This window comes from Dasypus novemcinctus, chromosome 4, assembly GCF_030445035.2.
Source record: "Dasypus novemcinctus isolate mDasNov1 chromosome 4, mDasNov1.1.hap2, whole genome shotgun sequence".
Taxonomy (NCBI): Eukaryota; Metazoa; Chordata; class Mammalia; order Cingulata; family Dasypodidae; genus Dasypus; species Dasypus novemcinctus.
In genome coordinates, this window is record NC_080676.1 from 78274180 (window position 1) to 78295119 (window position 20940).

General features: G+C 44.0%; 1 protein-coding gene across 1 annotated transcript in view; it reads right to left on the bottom strand.

Moving 5' to 3' along the window:
* Positions 1-10093: 10093 nt before the first annotated feature.
* CASR (calcium sensing receptor) overlaps positions 10094-20940 on the bottom strand; it is a 93619-nt gene continuing 82772 nt past the window's right edge. Inside the window, exons 6-7 of the mRNA XM_058295710.2 lie at positions 14771-14894; positions 10094-12968 (exon numbers count right to left, since the gene is read on the bottom strand). Of these exons, the coding sequence (XP_058151693.1) occupies positions 11467-12968; positions 14771-14894 (1626 nt within the window). The 3' untranslated portion in view covers positions 10094-11466. The remainder of the gene's footprint in view (positions 12969-14770; positions 14895-20940) is intronic.

Here is a 20940-nt window from a genome sequence, read left to right on the forward strand (position 1 = left end):
GGTGTTAATTACATTCACAATGTTGTGCCTCCATTACCACCATCCATTAACAAAACTCTTCTATCACCCCAAACAGAAACTCTGTACCAATTAGGCATTAAAATTCTAATTATTTCATATAAGTGAGATCATATCATATTTCTCCTTTTTGCCTGCTTATTTCACTCAATGTGGTATCTTCAAGTTTGATCCATATTGTTCCATATATCAGAACTTCATTCCTTATTATAGCTGAATACTCTATTGTATGTATATACCACATTTAGTTTGTCCATTCATCTCTTGATGGACATTTGGGTTGTTTTCTTCTTTTGGCAATTGTGAATAATGCTGCTATGAACATCAGTGTGCAAACATTGGTGTTCAAGTTTCTGCTTTCAATCTTTTGAGTATATACCTACAAATGGGATTGCCAGGTCATATGGTAATTCTATACCTAACTTTCTGAGGAATCGTCGGTCTGCTTTCTATAGAGGTTACACCATTTTGCATTCCCACCAACAATGTACAAGTGTTCCTGTTTCTCCATGTCTTCTCCAACTCTTGTCATTTTCCATTTTTTTTTTTGAATATTAGTCACTCTAGTTGGTTATGAAATGGTATCTCATTGTTGTTTTGATTTGCATTTCCCTAATGGCTAATGATGTTGAACATCTTTCTATGTGCTTACTGGCCAGTTATATATCTTTTTTGGAGAAATGTCCATTTAGGTCTTTTGCCCACTTTAAAATTGGGCTATTTGTCTTTTTGTTATTGTGTTGTAGGATTTTTTTATATAATCTGAACAAAGAATTATTTTGGTACCTTGTAGTAAAGATCTCAACTTTATTTATTTATTTAAAAGAGATATCAGGTGCCATTCCCTAGTAAGGGACCATGACATTATATTGGGCTTCAAATTTCGGGGAGTTCTGGATCACAGAGTGCTTCAACAATGGCAATGGAGGGATACTGGTATGGGATACCAATGACAGATGATATATGACTGACAGGGAGCTGTACAGAACATATGTCCAGGGTGCATGGTAATGTTTGGATATACTCATAGTGGCAACAATTAAAAACCACAGTAGGGGGGGTACTGGGTTCCTGGCCAGTGGTGCTCTGTCGTGGTCCCTAGGGGAGCAGCGACAGTCTCCCAGGTACAGTGGTGGGGACCGGGAGGGAGTGAGGGTTCAACAGTGAGCCCCTGATACTAATGACTATGCTTGTGAGCTGATAAACCCAAAATAATAACAAGGCCTAGAGCAACTTTGTGCCTGGGAATTTCCTTCTGTCAGCCTTCATGTTACTCAAATGTGGCCAGTCTCGAAGCCAAACTCAGCATGTAAATGCAATGCCTTCCCCCCAGCGTGGGACATGACACCCGGGGATGAGCCTCCCTGGCAACGAGGGACCACTATCAACTACCAACTGATGATGCAACTGGAAAATGACCTTATACGGAAGGTTCAATGCGGATCAGCAGAATATCCATGTCTACATAAAATACCATGACTTTAAAATGCTGTTTGACCTAAAGTAAGGGGGAAATGGAAAGGAGAAATGAGTTTATATGGCTATGAGTTTCTAAAAAAGAGTCTGGAGGCTGGCAGAAGGTTTGCCCTCATGCACAACTGAGCAGAGTCAGAGAGACAGATAAAGCAGATACAACCCCCAGATATTGGTTCCTTTGAGGGCTAAAGAGACCCATGGGAGTTATGGTCATGGCCGATGGGGTTAACTACCAGGGCAGATGGCCCCTCTTTGGAAATGGTGTTTATGTGTGATGAATCTGGACTCAGATGGGATCTCCCTTCATAAGACTTTCATGCTAATGTGCTGGAGGTGCAGTTAATGTTGGGGTTTAAGATATATTTAGGGGATTTGAATCTCTGGACTGACAATGTAATAGCCAGATCCTGAGCCTCAACAGACTCCAGCACCTACAATCTGATTTATTGGACTTACCACACTCAGCTAAGATGGAGGTGAAGAAGGACAACCACCACACCATGGAGCCTAGAGTGATTACAACTGAAAATGGGAGGATTGCATCCAGCATCCAGGTGGAATCTGAGCCTCCTCTTGACATAAAGGTGCAATGGACACAACCAATCCAGTGTCCACATAGAAGAGGTGGCATTGGATTGGGAAAAGTGGACATAATGGACAAAGGGTATGGGGAAAGGCAGGAAGAGATGAGAGGTGGAGGCGTCTTCGGGACATGGAGCTGCCCTGGATGGTGCTTCAGAGGTAATCACCGGACATTGTAAATCCTCACAGGGCCTACATGATGGAATAGAGGAGAGTATGGTGTGATGTGAACCAATGTATATGAGGTGCAGAGGTGCCCAAAGATGTACTTACCAAATCCAATGGATGTGTCATGATGATGGGAACGAGTGTTGTTGGGGGGGGGGAGAGGGGGGGTGGGGGGGTGGGGTTGAATGGGACCTCACATATATATTTTTAATGTAATATTATTACAAAGTCAATAAAAAATAAAAAAATTAAAAAAAAAAAAAAAAAAAAAGAAATAAAGACCTCCAATAAAGGTAACCATGAGTCATTATAAAAAATAAATAAATAAATAAATAAATAAAAGAGATATCAGGAATTGAACCCAGGACCTTGCATATGTGAAACAGGCGCCCAACCTCTGTGCTACTCCTCCTCCCACTCGACTTTATTTTTAAATTTTCACTTTCAACAAAAATTTTAGCTACTTGACTGACTCAAAGGTTCTTTATGTTTGTGTGAGTTTTTAACTGACTTATGACAGTAGGACCAGTCAAATCTGTGAAGTCCTTTTATGACTGATGAATTCTTTTTCTATCTTTTGTATTTTTTGAAACATTAATTTTTATTATGGAAATGAAAAAATATTCACAAAAGTAGAGGGATAGAAAAGTGAAACCCCCATGTACCCTTCACCCAGTTTCAGCAATCATTAACTTTCTGCTGTCCTTGTTTTATTTCCTCACATATGATTATTTCTTCCTTATTGTAGTATTGTAAAGTAAATCCTAAGCATTATATCATTTTGCCCATAAATACCTCAGTATGCATCATATTTTGTTTAAACAAATGAGAAAGCAATTGGGGGCAAAATGTTAACAATAAGTGAGTCATGGTAGAAAGGGTACTGCTTTTATTTTTACAAATTTTCTATAATTTTGCGGTTACTTCCAAATAAAAAGTTAAAAAAAGAACAAACAAAAAAATACAACAATGTCATTATCATATCCAACAACCCAATTAATATAAATCTTGCTCATGGTATGAAATTGAAGGGAAAAACTACAGAAAAATATAAAGAAGAAAAGAAAAATCACTTATAATTCTAACATTCAGGCATAATCACTATTAAATGATTATGTATTTTGCTCCAGGCAATTAAACAGATTCATAGACACAGACACATAGAGATAAACACACAGACACACACTCACAGATACACAGTAACACACATACAAGTACTGTATACATAGCATTTAAAAAGTCAAGCAGAGCTAACGGGCTTATAACAAAACACAGTTCCCAGACTCCTCTCCTCTGCTCTCCAGTTCCTTCCTCTGCAGTGCTTGCCCCTTCCTGCTCTCTCTCTTGTCTGACTGCAGACTTTCTCTCTCATGACAAAAGGCCAGCTGCAGTTCTTTCCTCAGGATAAGAACTTTCTGATCTCTACAGCTGTTAAGATGAGAGGGAATCATATTTTGCTTGGTTTTTCTCAGGAGAATGTTTTTTATTTTGTGTTTGATCTTGAAAATACTTTCTTTTTTGGGTGGTGGATACTGTAGGTTGGCTCATTTGCCCCCACTTTGTCCTAGCATGTCTTCTTCTACTATTTAGACTGGAAAGCCAAAGCTACATGTCCCAATTCCCATGCACTTCAGGTTCTGCAAGCGACTTATATGACACTTGGAAGGTGGACAGTGGAGCTGAGCACAGCAGAAGAGGGGATTTGTTCTACTTGAGTAGCTGTGCTGAAGGCTGTAGTATTTAGCTTCCTGTGTCACAGGTGCTGCCTGGAAGACAGGAGAGGTAGTAAGAACATCCTGGTGGAGTGAATGAGTATTTTTCTTGGTAGCATTGTTCTTGATTGTGTAGCATCCAAACTTGGATTCCTGGACCTCCCGAATTTTATAAGCTTCCTCTTATCCCGTAACAAGTCCCTTTCTGCTTAAAATAGCTAGAGTGAATTCTATTGTCTCCTACTTAGAAAAAACTGTTTTAAAAAAATCATTGAGCTCTATGGTACTTCTTGAGTAGCCTTTTAAAAGCAAGCCCTCTAAACTTCCATCATATGTGGCTTTAATAGTTATCCATATTTTCCCATATTCCTGAAGGTGGCGCTTTTATATCAGCTATTTTATTTGGCAACTAACCATGGTTGATAATTATGATGGGTAGTATTCCACCTGTTTTACAAAAGAAACTGAGACAAAGATTAAGTGCCTTGTCCACAGCATATATCATACTTGCTACCCTGCTTAGTATCCTACCCCAGGTTTCCACCTTTCTATATTCTTATCCTGCACATGAGTAAACAAAACAAACAAACAGTTCCATAAAAGTCCTGGGGCTGATTAGAGCTCCAGCAGAATTTTATAGAATTGGCGACTGAACTAAAATGGAGATTCTTGTATACACCTCTGTTTAAAATTTGTTTACAGGTTATTATTTTAAATTCTTTATTTTTCTGACATAACTTTGGGATTAATTTGTAATATTTGGGAAGTATAGAAAATTCTAAAGCAGAAATGATCACTTGTTAGTACATCACTAAGCAGCAATCTCTGTTTATAGTTTGTATATTTTTAGAGGTCATAAGGAACAACAGAGTTTTTAAAAATTAGGAGGTTTTGAGCAATGCTCACACCTTTGAGTTGATATCAAGGAGGTCAACCTTATTCTTCCCACAACATTTCCTGATGCTTTTGTTAGGGACCAAATCCTTGACTAATCCGCTGAGTTATTCTTGAGTTTCTATCTCTCCAGTTCTCTATTACATATTTTCACTGCTCCCAAATATTTGCTTTCTATGCGATGGGAATTGAGTCCTAGAGTTACCTGCTTTTATTGGCTCTAACCTAGGACACTAGCCAGTTACCCAGGTGGCTAATGCAGGCCAGCAGGTGATATAGCTCCCTGACTCCTCACTTTATGCTCCTGTATAAACAGGCATCCTTACCCCACTCCAAACTCCTCCACTCTTGTGCAGGGCTCAGGAGAGGGGTATGGTGGTCATATCCAGCAGAGGATAAGGTCTCTGTTATGGATTGAATCACGTCCCCCACAAAACCCTGTGTAGGTCCTAAACCCTGGTCTGTGGATATGAACTCATTTGTAAATAGGATCTTTGAGGATCCTATAAGGTGATGCCAAACTAAATTCAGTAAAACTGAAGTCGTTATAAGTAGAAGAAATCTGGGCACCCTGAAAGGACTAGGTGACAGAAGGAGACAGATGGCCATATGAGGGAGGTAGAGACTGGAGTTATGAGTGGCCAGCAAGCCACCACCAGGACGACACACACAATGGAGGAAGTATGAACTCGCTAAAACCCTGATTTGGGACTTCTAGCCTCGAAAACTATTAGAGAATAAATTCCTGTTGTTTAAGTCCGCCAATCTTTTGTATTTGTCACAGAAACCCTTACATTAAAAGTCTCCCTAACTCCCCTTCTTGCACGAGGCAAAGTTGAGCCTCCAGTCCCTAGAGGGCGCCCTCAGGCTGCTCCTGCCCAGAGTCCTGCCCCTCTGCCTTCATCCGCATTTCTCTATTTCTTTTGCCACTTGCTGAGCAGGTCCCCCCAAGGCTAAAGCTCCTCTCCCTGTCCTTGGGATGAAATTTTCCTCCCGTGATGGGATGAACTTTTCCTCCCGGGACTGGTTCTCCCTTGTACTTATTGTATCCCTGATCCCTACTCCACTTCCTGAATAGGAGCAAATTTCAGTCAAAGTTCTTCATTCACCCCCTAGTACTTTTCCATTATTGGGTTCAGGAAATCCAGGGTCTCCTGGAAATCAGAGATCTCACTACAACAACGTTCTCCCACCTACTCCAATCCACTCAACTTGGGAGCTGCCTTTGCCTCCAACAGTCTCCTAACTGACCAGTCAGGCTCAGACCAGGGCAGGTCACCTCCTCCAGTGGTTAACCAGCGCTCCTTACTGATGCTCTGCTGCCTTCAAACACTGCTGAGTTTAAACACAGGACATGAGAAAGGGAAGCTCTGGTCCCGGGCTGAGCTGGGCCAAATAGGAAAAGACAACATTGCCATCAAATACAACTTTTTAGGTAGGTTGACTTAATGGCTCCAGTGTTAAAACCAAGGCAATTAGATAAATTGACCATCACAAGAGCTTTCAAGGTGATGATGCTAAATGCTGATCATCACTTCTATACTTCCAATGTAAATTTTAAAACCCTCTAGGAACTCTTCCATTGGAGTGAAAATCCTTCCTAACTATATAATTCATTTTTATTTTCAAAGGAAAGAAAAGCAGTTTTCCATTGCCAAGAGAATCACTAAGGAATCTTTCAAACAAGTGATTAAAAGGTGATCATATATTTACCTCTGACTTCTCTTATAAAAAGAAAACAACTTGTAGTTTGTTGAAGTTATGTAACAGGTTTCTGCTATTAAAGAGCACAGGTTAAGAGAACATAACTGTTAATTATCAAAAGCCAGAACCCAGAAAGACTCAGAACATAAGGTTTATACTCCTTGAACAGATCTGAATGATCAGAATATTAGTTAGACCTTCCTTCTGGGAGGAGAGCTGGAGAGCCAGTTGGAGAGGAGAGCACTAGACAGAGAGGGGCATAGATCTCTTGGAAGGCCGTGGCCTGTTGTCCTGAACTGGCAAGCCCCGGGAGAGGAGATGACAGTAAAATGCGGTATTAACGTCACATTGTTGCTGTAACAAATTACCACAAACTTAGTGATTTAAAACTAAACAAATTTATTATCTTACAGGTCTGGAGGCGAGAAGTCTGTGAAGGATCTCACTGGATTAAAATCAAGGTATTAGCAGAGCTGCATTCCTTTCTGGAAGCGCTAGGGCAGAATCCATTTTCTTGCCTTCTCCAGCTTCTAGAGACTGCCTGCATGACTTGGCTCATGGTCCCTTCCATATTCAAAGCCAGAAATGGCTGGTCAAGCCTTTCTCACATTGTATCACTCTGATATTGACTCCCCTGCCTCTCTATTCGACTGTTAAGGATGCTTGTGATTACTTTGGGCCCACCTGGTAATTACCCCAACTCAAGGTCGGCTGATTAGCAACCTAAATTCCATCTGCAGGCTTAATTCCCCCTTACCACTAACTTATTCACAGGATATAGAGACTAGATGTGGATGTCTTGGGAGACCATTAGTCTGCGGGTCACAGAAGGCTATAGCGGTTTGAAGATCTGTGCCCTGTTTGTATGTGGTGCCCTGGGAGCTCGTTAGCCTCCATGAAGTCTTCATACTATCATGGGGAGGCAGCAGCCAAGTGGGCATGGCAGTATGGGATGTCTAGAGGGAGGGACCTGAGAACTTCTAGAACGTCTGGGTAGTTCCTATGCTCCAGTAATGGGCATGGAGATGCTGACGGAGCTGGCAGGCCTGGGAGGAGTCCAGCGGTGGGGACAAAGAGATGTATCTGTGAAAACCATCTTCTATGGGACGTGAATGCCTCAGAGAATGCCAGTGCAGAAGGGTAACAATTACCGGGGGTCAGACAAGGTTTCTCTCAGACATGTCAACATGAGTTGCCAATGATTGAAGAACCCTGTCCCCTTTCTACTTTGAAAACCCTCCTGGAAGAGGGAAGGAAAACATCTCTAAATGGACACCAAACATCTAAATTGATTGAAAAAAATGCTGAAATTATTGAGAAAACCCTATTTTGACTAAGAAGAAGTTTTCTGTCACCAGGCTGAAAGGGAATTTAAGATAGAACTTACGCTGTAGAGAAAAATATTTTGCACCCCTGCTTTCCTGCTGAGATTTATGCCTGCTACTCATAAATTAGGACAATGATGTCTAGTCTACCTTTCACCTTATTTGCAATCATGTGGTGAAATAAAAACTCAAAGTAAATGTTGCATATTTTCCTTATTGAGCCAACAAGGCTTCCCATTGGCTGCTTGGGTGAGCTGTATAATGAAGTCAAACCTTGGAAAGAGGAGTATGTGACATTTTGTTGAGGCTGTTTCCACATAACTATTTAAAAACTGGGAGTGGTAGGTTAAATTGTGTACCCCGAGGGTAGGGGGGAAACATGTTCTTAATCTCAATACATTCCTGTGGGTGTGAATCCATTGTAAATAGGACCTTTTGAAGATGTTATTTTTAGTTAAGTCATGGTCAACTGAATCAGGATTGTTCTCCTAGTACTGGCGGTCTTTTAGAAAAGGCCAGAAGAAAAAAGCCACAGGGAAGCAAGAAGCTGCACATCAACGAAACCAGAAACCCGGAAGAGGAAGGAGGGGACATAGCCACGTGAGGGGGAAACCAAGGAACCCCCCTGATTGCTGGCCAGCCAGAACTCGACCAGCCTCTGGAGGAAGTAACCTTCCAGTCTCCAGAACCGAGGCCAATAAATTCCCATTGTTTAAGCCAATCCATTTCGTGGTGTTTGTGGTGACAGCCAGGAAACAGACCCCAAACGAATACATGTTCAGCAACTTTATTTCCTGTTGTTGTTGTTTTTTTAAAGACCAAGCAAAGGGCTCACTACATCTCACTCATCTTGGTGCCGTGCCCAGAGGCATGCTCTGGCCTTTTTTCAGGGGCTGTGGCTGGACCTGGGCTGGCAAGCTTTCAGGCTGGAGGAGCAGGAGCCTCACTAGGGTCCTCTGTGTCTCACTGGCCTGCCACCATGTGCTGTCCTCTAAGGCTTTCTTATCTAAATTAACAACAAGGAACAGATGTGGCTCAAGCAGTTGAGCACCTGCCTCCCACATGGGAGATCCTGGGTTCAGTTTCCTGTGCCTCCTAAAGAAAAACAGACAACAAGCAGACCATGAGCAAAAACAATGAGCAGACAATGAGCAGAGGCAATGAGCAATGAACAGTAAGCAGACAACGAGCAAAAAAAATCAACAAGCAAAAACAAACAAGCAAACAATGAGCAAACAGAAGAGGGAGCCAACTTGGGGGGGGTGTAATAAATTTTTTAAAAAAATTAACAACTGTCAAGTCAACCAAGTACCTTAAAAATCACCGGAAAGCACACCTTTAGTGATGTGGGCTATGGATGGGAGGCTCTTTGTCTCTTCAGAGATAACCTTAACCTAAGCTGTCTGTCCTGACCTGTGGGTGTGAGATGGTGAGAGACCGCATGCGGCCCTGCCCTTGGTAACCATGGCAACGACTCCAGTCCCAGGAAACAATTTATCAGTGCAAATTCTATAAACTTTAAATACTCAGGGAAAATGCAAACCAAATGTGGTAAAAGCTTATCTAGAGTGTATGAAGTCCACGCTAAAAGCTTACCTAGGATGTGGAAGATATATGCTAATTCAAGCCTATTGAGAACTGAAACAAAAGGACCATTTGGCTTTTCCTCTCTGTATAAAAGGAACCCAAAATTCTTGTTCTGGGCTTGGATTAGCAACAGAAAGCCCCCGAGTCCAGCGTCTGGCCGGCCGGCAATAAACCATTTTTCCTTCTCAAAATCATTCCTGAGTCCTGGCCTTTCTATACGCAAGTAATTGAACCTCTCTCAAATCCTATAACATTAGAAGGAGGTCATCAGAGGAAGGAGTCTCTAAGAGCAATAAAATTGGAGGCCTTGGGCAGCTTTAATTGCAATAGTGTCGCTTAGATAGAGTGATCCGAGAAACTGCCACTCCTCCAGCCAGTCTTCCCTCGGTGCCGCTGATCTGGGCACAGGCCCCACCGACACATAGGTGGGGCCTGGGGCCCTCGGGGCTGACCAGCCTTTCCGCTTCTTCACCATGCCATGTTACTGGGGCTGACCCCTTGAACCAGGAATTTGGAGTTCTTGGGCTTATGATTGTGATCAGTGGGGTAATCATTAAAATTGGAAGGGTCAAGAAATATGTTTTGTTTTCTAAGGAAGTGAAAAAATTAATGACAATATCAGTACTATATTTTAATTAATATTTATTAAGTGCTTACTACGTGCTAGGCACCATGCTAAGTACTTTAAATACATTATCGCATTTAATCCACTTAAGAGCTCTGAGGGAAAAGAATGATTATTACCACCAATTCAGAGACAAAGAAACTGAGGCTTTGAGAGGCAGAAGGCTTGCTGCCTGAGGTCGCCCAGCTTCAGAGTGACAAAGCCAGGGCTCGAACCCCTGTCTCTGTGGCCCCAGAGTCTGAGTGCTCAGCAGTATGCCATTCCATCCCTTTAACTGCCCACGGGCAGCGTCCACAGCTGAAGGGAGCGTGGTTAGGGCGTTTGGGGGTTTTAGCCTTCTTGGAACACACTGTCTTACTTCAACAACTGTTAGGGGCTAACAACTGGGAGCTACTTCTCCAGGGAGGCAGGAGAGGATCTGGCTTCTGGAAGGCTTTAGGGCAGGAACAGAGGGAGCGTCTGGTTCTATAGGACCCTGGAAGAGCTCACATAGGGCTCAGCTCATGGGGCTGGGGAAGGAAAATGGAGCTCAATAATACTGCCTTATATAAACTAGACTGTGGCATTTTTCAGTTTATGTTGTCCAGGGGCTGTTACAACAGAGGCATTTTCCTAAGGATAAAACTACAGATAGCAAAATTAATTTTTGCAGATACAGCTCACTGGATATATGCAGTCCCTTCCCAACAACCTGAGGTGATTCTTGTGATCTTGGAATCTAAACACAGCTTTATTACCTCGTTCTGGACAACACCAGGTCTGTTAGCACAGGAGGGTACTAGCCTTCAGGACGGTGCACGACAGCAGCTGCAAGTAGGAGACCAAACAGCTTACAGTTTTCATAAATAGGAGACAACACATTCACCTTACATTTTTTGAACATTTAAAGTTCTTTCCATGGTCGACATGGCACTGGTGACATTCTGTTTTTCAGATTCTTAACTTCGGTGGTGGCAAGTCTGATGTCCTGCCCATCTGCTTGCTTTGTCTTTGGGTCAAGCTGTCCATGATCTTCAGGGCAGATATTTCAATACTTAAAAAAAAAGAGCGGGGGATGGGGGCCTAGGTGGGTAGCTTACAGCCTTAGTTTCGCCTCTGAGCTGTTGGTTGGGATACAATTGGGTATAAGAACAAGTATGATTATGACAATTTCAACACTGACAAATCTGACCACAAAAGCATGCAGCTCCTTTTTTTTTTTTTTCCATTTTAAATGGATCACTCATCAATTCACTGTTATTTAAAACAGTGCAAGTAAGTTCGAGTGTTCGATGTGTCTTTTATCCCTCCTTCCTCAGAGGAAAGGCGTGGGGGGCGCTCCTCATCCCCGGGATCCCAGGAAACTGCTGGGGTCTCCCGGACCAGCCTTCCTCCTTTAGGAACGCAGCATGTTTTCTGTGACAGTGCTGCCTCCGCCGCTGATGACAAAGCCCCGGGAATTGGACACCATGAGCGCTGGGGACATCTCTTCGGGGTCCTCCGTCTCCAGCTGGTGGTCCCCCCCCACGGGTCCTGGCGAGCCCGTCTCCTGGACGGCCAGTTCTGAGCCCGCCTCCCCGCACTGCAGCGGGAGGGGCGCCTGGGGTCTGCCCAGGGTATCATTGCTTCTCTGGGCCTCCAGGGAGTTCTGGTGCGTGGAATTCCTGTGAGCCACGGCGTTCTTCTGAGGCTCATCGAAGCTCAGCGAGAAGGTGACGGTGCCGCTGCCGAAGATGACCTTCTGCTTGCACCTGGGCAGCTGCTGCCCCTGCTGCTGCTGCGGGGCCAAGGGCTGCTGCTGCTGCTCCTGCTGCGTCAGGGCCAGGGGCTGCCGCTGCTTCTGCCCCTCCGGCTGTGGGAAGGGGTCTTCGCTGTTGCTCTTGCTGCTGATGGAGGAGGAGGGGGTGGAACCCACGGAGCCCCCGAGGCTGCTGGACCGCTGGCGGGAGACGTTGCTCCGGCGCAGCGTGGCCCGGGCTGCCACCTTGAAGGCGTGCGCGGCGGTGCTGCAGCGCACCTCCTCGATGGTGTTGCGGGATGGCTTGAAGAGGATGATGTAGACCTTGTTGAAGAAGATGCAGGCCAGCAAGCCGAAGCTGGCCGCCAGGATGGCGATCACCTCCACGGCAGAGACAAACTTGCCGTAGGTGCTGGCGTAGGCTGGGATGAAGGAGATCCAGACGATGAAGAAGATGAGCATGCTGAAGGTGATGAACTTGGCTTCGTTGAAGTTCTCCGGCAGCTTCCGGGACTTGAAGGCGAAGAAGAAGCAGACGGCGGCCAGCAGGCAGGTGTAGCCGATGAGGAAGCCCAGGGCCATGAGCGAGCCCTCGTGGCACGTGATGAAGATGATCTCATCCTCCAGCTCGTGGTTGCGGTAGCTCGAGGGGGGCGCCGTGTAGAGCCAGATCACGCAGATGACGATCTGCATGAAGGTGCAGAGGAACACCAGCAGGAACTGCAGGTTCAGCCCCCACCACTTGCGGTGGAAGCTCGTGGGGATCTTGGCCTCAAACACCAGGAGGACACGGTTGGTCTTCACCAGGATGCACGAGATGCAGAGCACGAAGCTGATGCCGAAGGCCGGCTGGCGCAGGCGGCATGTCCAGTTCTGGGGCTCCCCGATGAAGAACAGGGAGCTGGAGAAGCAGCAGAGCAGGGAGAAGAGCAGCAGGTAGGAGAGCTCTCGGTTGGTGGCCTTGACGATGGGCGTGTTGCGGAACTTGATGAAGACCCCCAGCACGAAGGCCGTCAGGAGAATGCCCAGCACGGCGAAGAGCGTGAGTGCGATCCCGAAGGGCTCTGTCCACGAGAGGAACTCGATCTCCTTGGCGATGCAAGAAGTGTGGTTCTCGTTGGACCAGAAGTCATCAGGACATTTGTCACAGGCACTCGCATCTGTGAAACGGCCCAGGGAAGAGTTAGTCACTGTGTGACATAGGCTACACTTTGTGTGTGTGTTTGTGTGTGTGTGGACGTGGTGGTGAGAGTACACATTATTGGATATAGCAATTTCTTTTTTTTTGGTGAAATAATTGTGATTCTTGCACTATCAAATAATATATTGAACCTGACTTATATTTAATAATTTACTTGGTTAATTTCATGTACTTTCTATAGCCCTATAATTTTTCCCCTTTTGCATGTCGGGGTGGCACGTATTTCCTTTAACAATACTGGCTGGGGGTTTGTAGCAAAGAATGATCAACTTTGCTGCAGAAGTGAGAGGTGGCTGCCCTGCACACCAGAGAGGTCTGGCATGGTCTTGCAGAGTAATGCATGCTCAGCCTGACTTACTTTGGATATATGGATGGGCTTTGTAGACATGCCAGACCAGAGCAGCCTTCCTTTCAGAGCAAGGCAGAGAACTCCATGCCGTGACCTGTGCCTTCCTTACTCCATATATAAGGGTTTCCAATAAGGGAGCTGCAGACACATTCGATCAACAAATGATCATTAAGTCTCACTGTGTCTCAGGCAGTGTGAGGTTCTGAACAGAGAAAGAAGAAAGGACTTTGCAGTCAGAGATCTGGATGGGAAACTTGGCCCTGCCATTTACTAGCTGTGTGGCTTTGGTCAGGTTCCTTAACTTCTCTGAGCCTGAGTTTTCTCTTCTGTAAAATGGAAGCTGAATTCCTCATGGAAAAGTGTGCCAAATGTATGATTGGACCATGGTTGGTGGTAATAGACTGATGATTATCTCATAATCTGTAGCAAATGTTCCACCATGGCGTGCTGCATTGATGAAGGGGAATTATACGGGAATTCTACACATGTATATGATTGCTTTGTAAGTTCACAACTTTTGTAATAAAAATATGTTTAAAAAATAATAATAGGGTGGGTTGGGGGGAAAATACACCTGATGTAAGATATGGACAAGTTTAGTGGTGAGATTTTCACGATAATCTTTCATAATTTGTAACAAATGTCTAACAACGATGCAAGGTGTTGGTGGAGGGTTGATGTATGGGACTCCTGCATGATGTTATGCATGTTTGTATTGTAAGTTCACAACTTTTACTATACACTTATTGTTTATGTATGTTCATGTGTGAATGATATACGTCAATAAAATAAAAACAAAAACAAAAACAAAATAATGGAAGCTGAGCTCCATTGCTGTGGTGAGGGTGAGATGAGATAATGACAGTGATGACCATCTCAGCTAATATTTTATAGAGTGCTTGCAATGTGCCAGTCAAGGTTTTACGTAACAAAATTTTTCTAGAGTTTATCATGTGCTTTACCAATATTAACTTGTTTATTCTCAAAACTCGAGATAGGTTTAATTATTATCTTCATTTCATAAAGAAACTGAGGCACGGGAAAAACATAAGACTCAAGTACAGTGCCAGGCACCAGGCAGGCCCCCATCACACCCGATGGACTCCAACCTGGGGCAGACAGAGCTTTGTCTGAATAATAAGGAAAGGAAAAATATATAGGAAAGCAGAACCAGAGTGAGAGGAAGCTTTATAGAAGGTGGGCTTGTAAGCGTTTCTGGTGTGAAAACCACATCTAACATTCCCTGTCTGTCCGCCTCGGTGCTCAGCACAGCCCTGTGCTCAGATGTGCTCCTGTTAAACGAGAAACGGTGCTAAGCGTCGTCTCAGCCCAGCACTTCCGTGGGCTTCGCTCACCCAGGCCCCCAAGTGGACTCGGCCTGGTGCAGGGACCCCCGGGGACGGTTCCTCTACCTGTCTCGTCGCTGTACTCCCCGTCAGGGCACTCCACACACTCAAAGCAGCAGGTCGGCTCCCCCTCGATGATCCCTTTCCTGGTCCCTGCCAAGCAGTCTCGGCTGCAGTTGGAGAAAGGCACCTGGAGGGCAGAGAGCACAAGAGTGGGTGGCGGCAGCTGCAGCCTCAGCGTACAGTCCCCCGACGCAGGCAAGAGGAGAGGAGCTGGGCCCCAGGCCCGGCGTGGCAGGCTCCAGGCGGCTCCGGGCAGAGACTATCAGGCTGTGTTCCTGTTCTCTGTCTCTGTGGCAGGGGAAATGCACACACACACTCACACATCCACAGAATTCCAGGATGACTAATTGTTGGGAGTCTACACAAGTGATCTAAACATTTGCTTACATAACTCTTCCCACCCCCCCCAATCCTTCCAGCCCCAGAATGAGACACATGTTTACCCAACATGGAATTAAAAGCTCAAGACAAAGTAAAAGCTACAGGGACATGGACCCACACACAGAATGACAGTTACATGGGGAGGCATTGAGGCAAGAGAAAATTTGCTTGAAAATGTGACTCTGAACTTGGCAGTGAATTGTAACTCCTGCGGTCTTATTTTAAGCTTTACAGGGTGATTCCTGAGATCCTGCAACAACTTAGTGAGGCAGGCAGGACAGGCATGTGTTCCCTCTTTACAGGAGAGGAAACCAAGACTCAGAGAGGCTAGCCACTTGTCTCCAGGCACCCCACGAGTGAGGTGAGGGACCCCCTGGCTCCTAGTTCAGTGCCTTTTCTAGTTCTCTTCCGCTTAGTGACTGAATTGTGCAAGCCAGACCCAAACACTAGAAAGCAGACGACCCACATACTAACTTCGGCTTCTCCAAGTTCTGACTTTTTCAGACGTGCCAGAGAAACTGCTGCAGGCAGGTCCACAGCGATATGTGAGGCTACACCCTGGAAAAGGTGCTGCTGAGCTTTTAGACCATGACTTCTAACACAGGATTATTCAAGGATTTGGCAGGGCTGGCCCATGATCAGCACTTCTTTGTATGTGTGTTGCATGATTTTTAAAAATCAGTAGCAGTGATGTTAAAAACATTCATGCTTGGTTGTAGTCTTAGATTCAAACATGAATCAGGCTTATGTACATGCTTCAGTCACTCCTGATTCCTGGTGTCAGTACTACTTATGATGTCCCAATTTTATTGTATAATTTCCATGAGACCATAAGCTCAAGCAACTCAAAAGCATTAAACTTTGATTACATGTGTTATTGACCCAAGCCCACTATCAGGACACCTAGTTTTGCCAAGTCTAAAACAACCATGTGATTGCACCCTGATCACTAGGTTTTGCTAACATGCAGCTGGGTGGCAGCTCATCATCAGATAGGTCTTTTTAGTCATAGGACTGAATGAGGGATGGTTGGAATTTTAAACTTAATGGTATGATCACAGGTCTGGGACTAGGGTGAGGCAAGTGAGGATCTTGGCTTGTGTGCAAAATTTAAGGTGGCACCCAAAAATCCAGTAATATCTGATGAATAATATTTTAATGCAATATTTTTAAAAAGCTTGAAATTTACACCAAAAAATTTGTGATGAACAAAATACCAAAACTGGAAATAAAGACAGGATCAGTATTCCTTGTGCTTCTTTTGGCTTCAAGTCCCATTGTGGCTCAGCACGGCACTGTTGCGAAGAGTTCTGTCTTGTTCGGAAAAAAAAAATGGATTGAGGGAAGCGGCTGTGGCTCAATCAGCTGGGGTTCCATCTACCATGTGGGAGGCTTTGGGTTCACATTTCCGGGGCCTCCTTGTGAAGGCAGGCTCTCCAGCATGCTGAGGAGAGCTGCCGCCCCGCAAGCGCTGCGGAGAACCGACTCAGCAAGATGACGCAACAAGGGAGACAAGCAAAACGCAGAATAACGCGCAGCGTGTGGACACAGAGAGCACACAGCAAGCAAGCCGCAAAGGGGGGAATTAAAAAAAAAAAAAACGGATTGAAAAAGCGTTGCTGTGGTCTAGGTTTGCTGGATCCTCCGGGTTCATTAGGCATGTCCAGGAATTGGCTGTTTTAGAAATCTTTTAACTTTTGGTGTGGGCCGTTGCTTCTGAGGACACGTTCCTCATGGGAAGGGAACATGGGCGGCTCTACCAGGGGGCTTCCAAAGAACTCTGATGACCACCACGCTGCCTATGGGTCCTGGAGGCAGGTCCACGTGTCGAAGGAAGCTCCCTTACAAGGGCTGCCAGGCACATCTGGGCAGGGAAGGGCCGAGCGAAGGCCAACAGGTAGCATGGGCCATTGCTAATACTGTAGCCTGATTTCTCCTCATTTGTAAAGATGAGCATTTACTAAATGAGTTTAATCATGTGCTGGGATAATTGAGACTGATTCCTTTCATCATGATAACAAGCACTATGTTTAAATGGAGGAGTCATTTTAAAGGTAAATCCAGGGTCTTAAAAAGTATGTTTTGCTTCAGTTCCTGCCAAGATGACATATTAGTTTAGTTGCTGGGTCCTTCCAGAAAAACCCTGGAAAATCTACAGAGAGAAAGAAGGAATTCCAGAAATTTCAAGTATCTGTGAGAAATCCTTGGGAAGGCCAAATGTTCTTTGAACAGGTGAATGTTTATGAATGGGGGACAGAAATGGGATGACTGAATGGAGAAAAATGGGAGAAGAGCAATTTAAGTGTCACTCTTGCCTCTTTCCTGATTTTGCCTTTGGAACAATCATGCTCTGCCTCTGTCTACAAAATCTTTCCCCTACAGGCTCAGACTTGTATCAGCAGGTGATAATGGAGTAAAATCTGGGCAATGTAAAAACCCTGCAGGGGTAGAGAGGTGAGTAGAACTGAACTGACTCTATCTCCTCCTCCAGGCCCTGAGGTTCAAGGGCCAAAGGGTCATAATCTAGAGAAACTGCAGGAAGGTAGATCGGAGCAACAGGTATCAGGGGAGTGACTCAGGTTTGGGGATTGATGCCTGGGACTCTCTGCCCAGGTCTTGTCATCTCTCTTTTCCTGGAAATCACCGGGGCTGACACTCTCTAGACTCTGGTCTCCTGGTGCTTCCTTGCTAAGATTTGCAACTACCTCAAAAGGAAAAAATGACAACTTGGACAATATAGGCCACTGGAAGTGGAAATAAAAGAACAAAAGGACCAAGAGTAAATAATTATTTGGGTGCAAGTGAATTATCAAGTTCCCCAAGGGAAACAGGTAAGAAGATAGAGGAGGTAGGACTTGGAAGGGGAGGACAGACAGGGGTGGGAGTTCAAGAAAAGTCCCTGAGGGTGAGCTACAGCTGATCCCACAGGGGAGCTCGGACAGCAAGATCCACCTCAGGGTTGTTCTGACCTGCCCAGGCTAAGGCTTTCATATTTCCAAAGCACACTGGTGAAGGACCATCTCAGGGAAAGATGAATTCTTAGGCTCTTCTGAGCCTATGGGCTTCCTAGTCCACAAGCAATCTTCTGAAAAAGAGCAGCAGGTTCCAGTTGTCGGACACAAAAAATATCCTCTAGAAGTCTGGGAGGTGAATACAAAGTGTAAGGAATCTGAGGGCATCTGGCAAGAGCACTGCTATTTTCTAGTACTTGTAAACAGATGAAAAGTACTAAAAAATTAAACAAAATCAAAGAACATATTATAAGAAAATGCCTCATTATCAGGTTGATTTTATACCAGGAATGCAAACAAGTTTAATGTTAGAAAATATATACATATCATTCGTGTCTAACAAATTAAAGGTGAAAAATCATAGGAACATCTCAATAGGTGAAGAAATAGCATCTGATAAAAGCTAGCACAAACATATGATAAAAAAATTCTTGGTGCAAAAGGAGTAGGAAGAAGTATCCTTACCCTGAAAATCTGTAACTAAAACAAACAAACCAAACACTTACAATAAACTTCATTCCATATGAGAAAATATTGAAAGCATTCCCTTTAAAATATGGATGTACCACAACCATTTAGCACTGCCCTGGAGGTCCTAGCTAATGGAATAAGATGTGAAAAATAAGGGCATAAATATTGGAAAGGACTGCATAAAACTGTTGTTATTTATCGATGATATGATTATCCACACAGGAAAACCAAAAGAATCAGCAACCAAATTATTAGAAATGATTGCATAGCAGCCCAGGCTAAAAAGTCACAGACTCCCACTGTTTTTACCTAAGAGTATTAGTTTTTCTTGGGAAAAAACAAAAACAAAAATCCCCAAAACTTCACATTTTTGTTGCTTTTGTGATTTTCAGAGTCCTTAAATGGTTGTTTTTCAGTTTTGTCTGATTTTATCATTGCTCTGCCATTTCCGAAGTCCTGTTAGTATCTCATTCTTTGATCGTGCCAGAACTATTCTAGAAATAGGAATGCTTCTAAATTTCCCCATTAAAGAATGACATTTGCTGTCGGTTTTTGTTAGATATCCTTTATCAAGGTAAAGTTCTCTTCGATTCTTAAATTTAAAGACCTTCTGTTTTTCATCTGAAAGAGTGTTGAATTACTGAATGCTTTCTCCGCATCTCTTGATCAAACGATTGAATTTTTTCTCTTTTATCTGTTAATGTGATGAACTATGTTTATGAACTTTCTAATAGTTCATAAAATTTGGCCACCATGACATTTCTATAAATCACTACAAACTACAGTGTGTCATGAGCTATTACATATTTTATACATTGTGGTCTAGGTTTGCTAGTATTTGAACATGTATATTTATCCAAAAGATTAGCCTATAATTGTCTTTTCTTGTACTTTTGTATATTTTTGGAATCGAGATTATATTAGTCTCATAAAATGTGTTTAGTAGCTTTCCCTCATGATTCTGTCAAGCTGTGGGTAGCAAAAACCTCAAAATAACAATGGCTCAAACCAGACAGAAGTATACTTTTTATTCATAAATGTCTGGGGAAGTGGTCCAGAGTGATAAGGCACTTCACGGTGATGGAGACCCTGACTCCTTCTTCCTTGTTGTTCGGCCAGGTTTGGTCTTGGCCCCATAGTCCCTGATGGTAGCATCTGGTTTCCAGGGAGCAAATTACAGGAAGGGATGAAGGACTAAGCAAAGGACACTTGCAACCAATTTCTTAAAGAAGGCTCCCAGAAGCCATCACAGCACTGCCTCATTATTCAGAATTTAGTGATGGAGTCACACTTAGCTAAAAGAGAGGTTGGGAAATGTCATTGTTTTTCTATGTGGTCATGTGCCCAGCTAAAAGAGGTTTCTATTATTAAAGAAGAGGGGGAGGGGGCCAGTGTAGCTCAGTGGTTGAGAGCCTGCTTCCCATGTACAAGGTTAAGGGTTCAATCCCCCGTAACTCCTCAAAATAAAAGTGGGGGGTGGGGGGGAAGAGTATATATTGGGGGACTCTATCAGTCTCTGCCATGTCTTTTTCTCTCTTCTTTGTAATGGTTTGCACAAAAATCGATCATATAGTCTGGAAGCTTAAATCATTCCACCTTCCCTTTTGAGGGAAGGGTGAAGGATATTGCCTCATTGTATCTTCATAACAACCTTCCAGGAAGGTATATTATTTTACGTATGGAAATACACAGGAAGAAATGAGACCCACTGTGGTTAAAGAACAGGTTCAAGGTCACACAACAACCCATTTGGAGAGCTGAGTTTCATACTCCGGTTGGTCTTCTGAAGTCCTCACTTTTCACTGCACAAAGCTCTGCTTTATATTAGTTAAGGTTTAAAAGAAACTCACCCCTGAGTCCGCTTACTGTATCCTTCTACATCCCTCAGCTAAAGAGAAATCCCCACACAGGAGTGAGTTGAGGAAAAAAGTCAGCAAGTGTCTCCAGGTCTCCCCAACAGCAGTCAAAGATTCCAGTCCAATTCTGGCCAAGGAAGCCCACCTGAATTCCAAGGCCCTCAGTAAAGATGTCTTTTTTCCTACTGATTTGTTGCAGTAAAACAAGAAAAGAACTATGGGAAGACTAGTGTAGAGGCCGGAGCATGGGGTCAGAGTTGGGACACTTGGGTTTTAGTCTCAGCTCTTATAATGGCCATCTCTTTGGCCTGGGAAGTCACCTTTGCCTCCCTAAGAGTTATTCAAATTGGAGTGTCAGAGATAACGATCTTTAAGGTTCTATCGAGTTCTAAGATGCTGCATCAATAAGCAAACAAAGTTCATTGATTAAAATGTTAATAACACTTTGTATTTA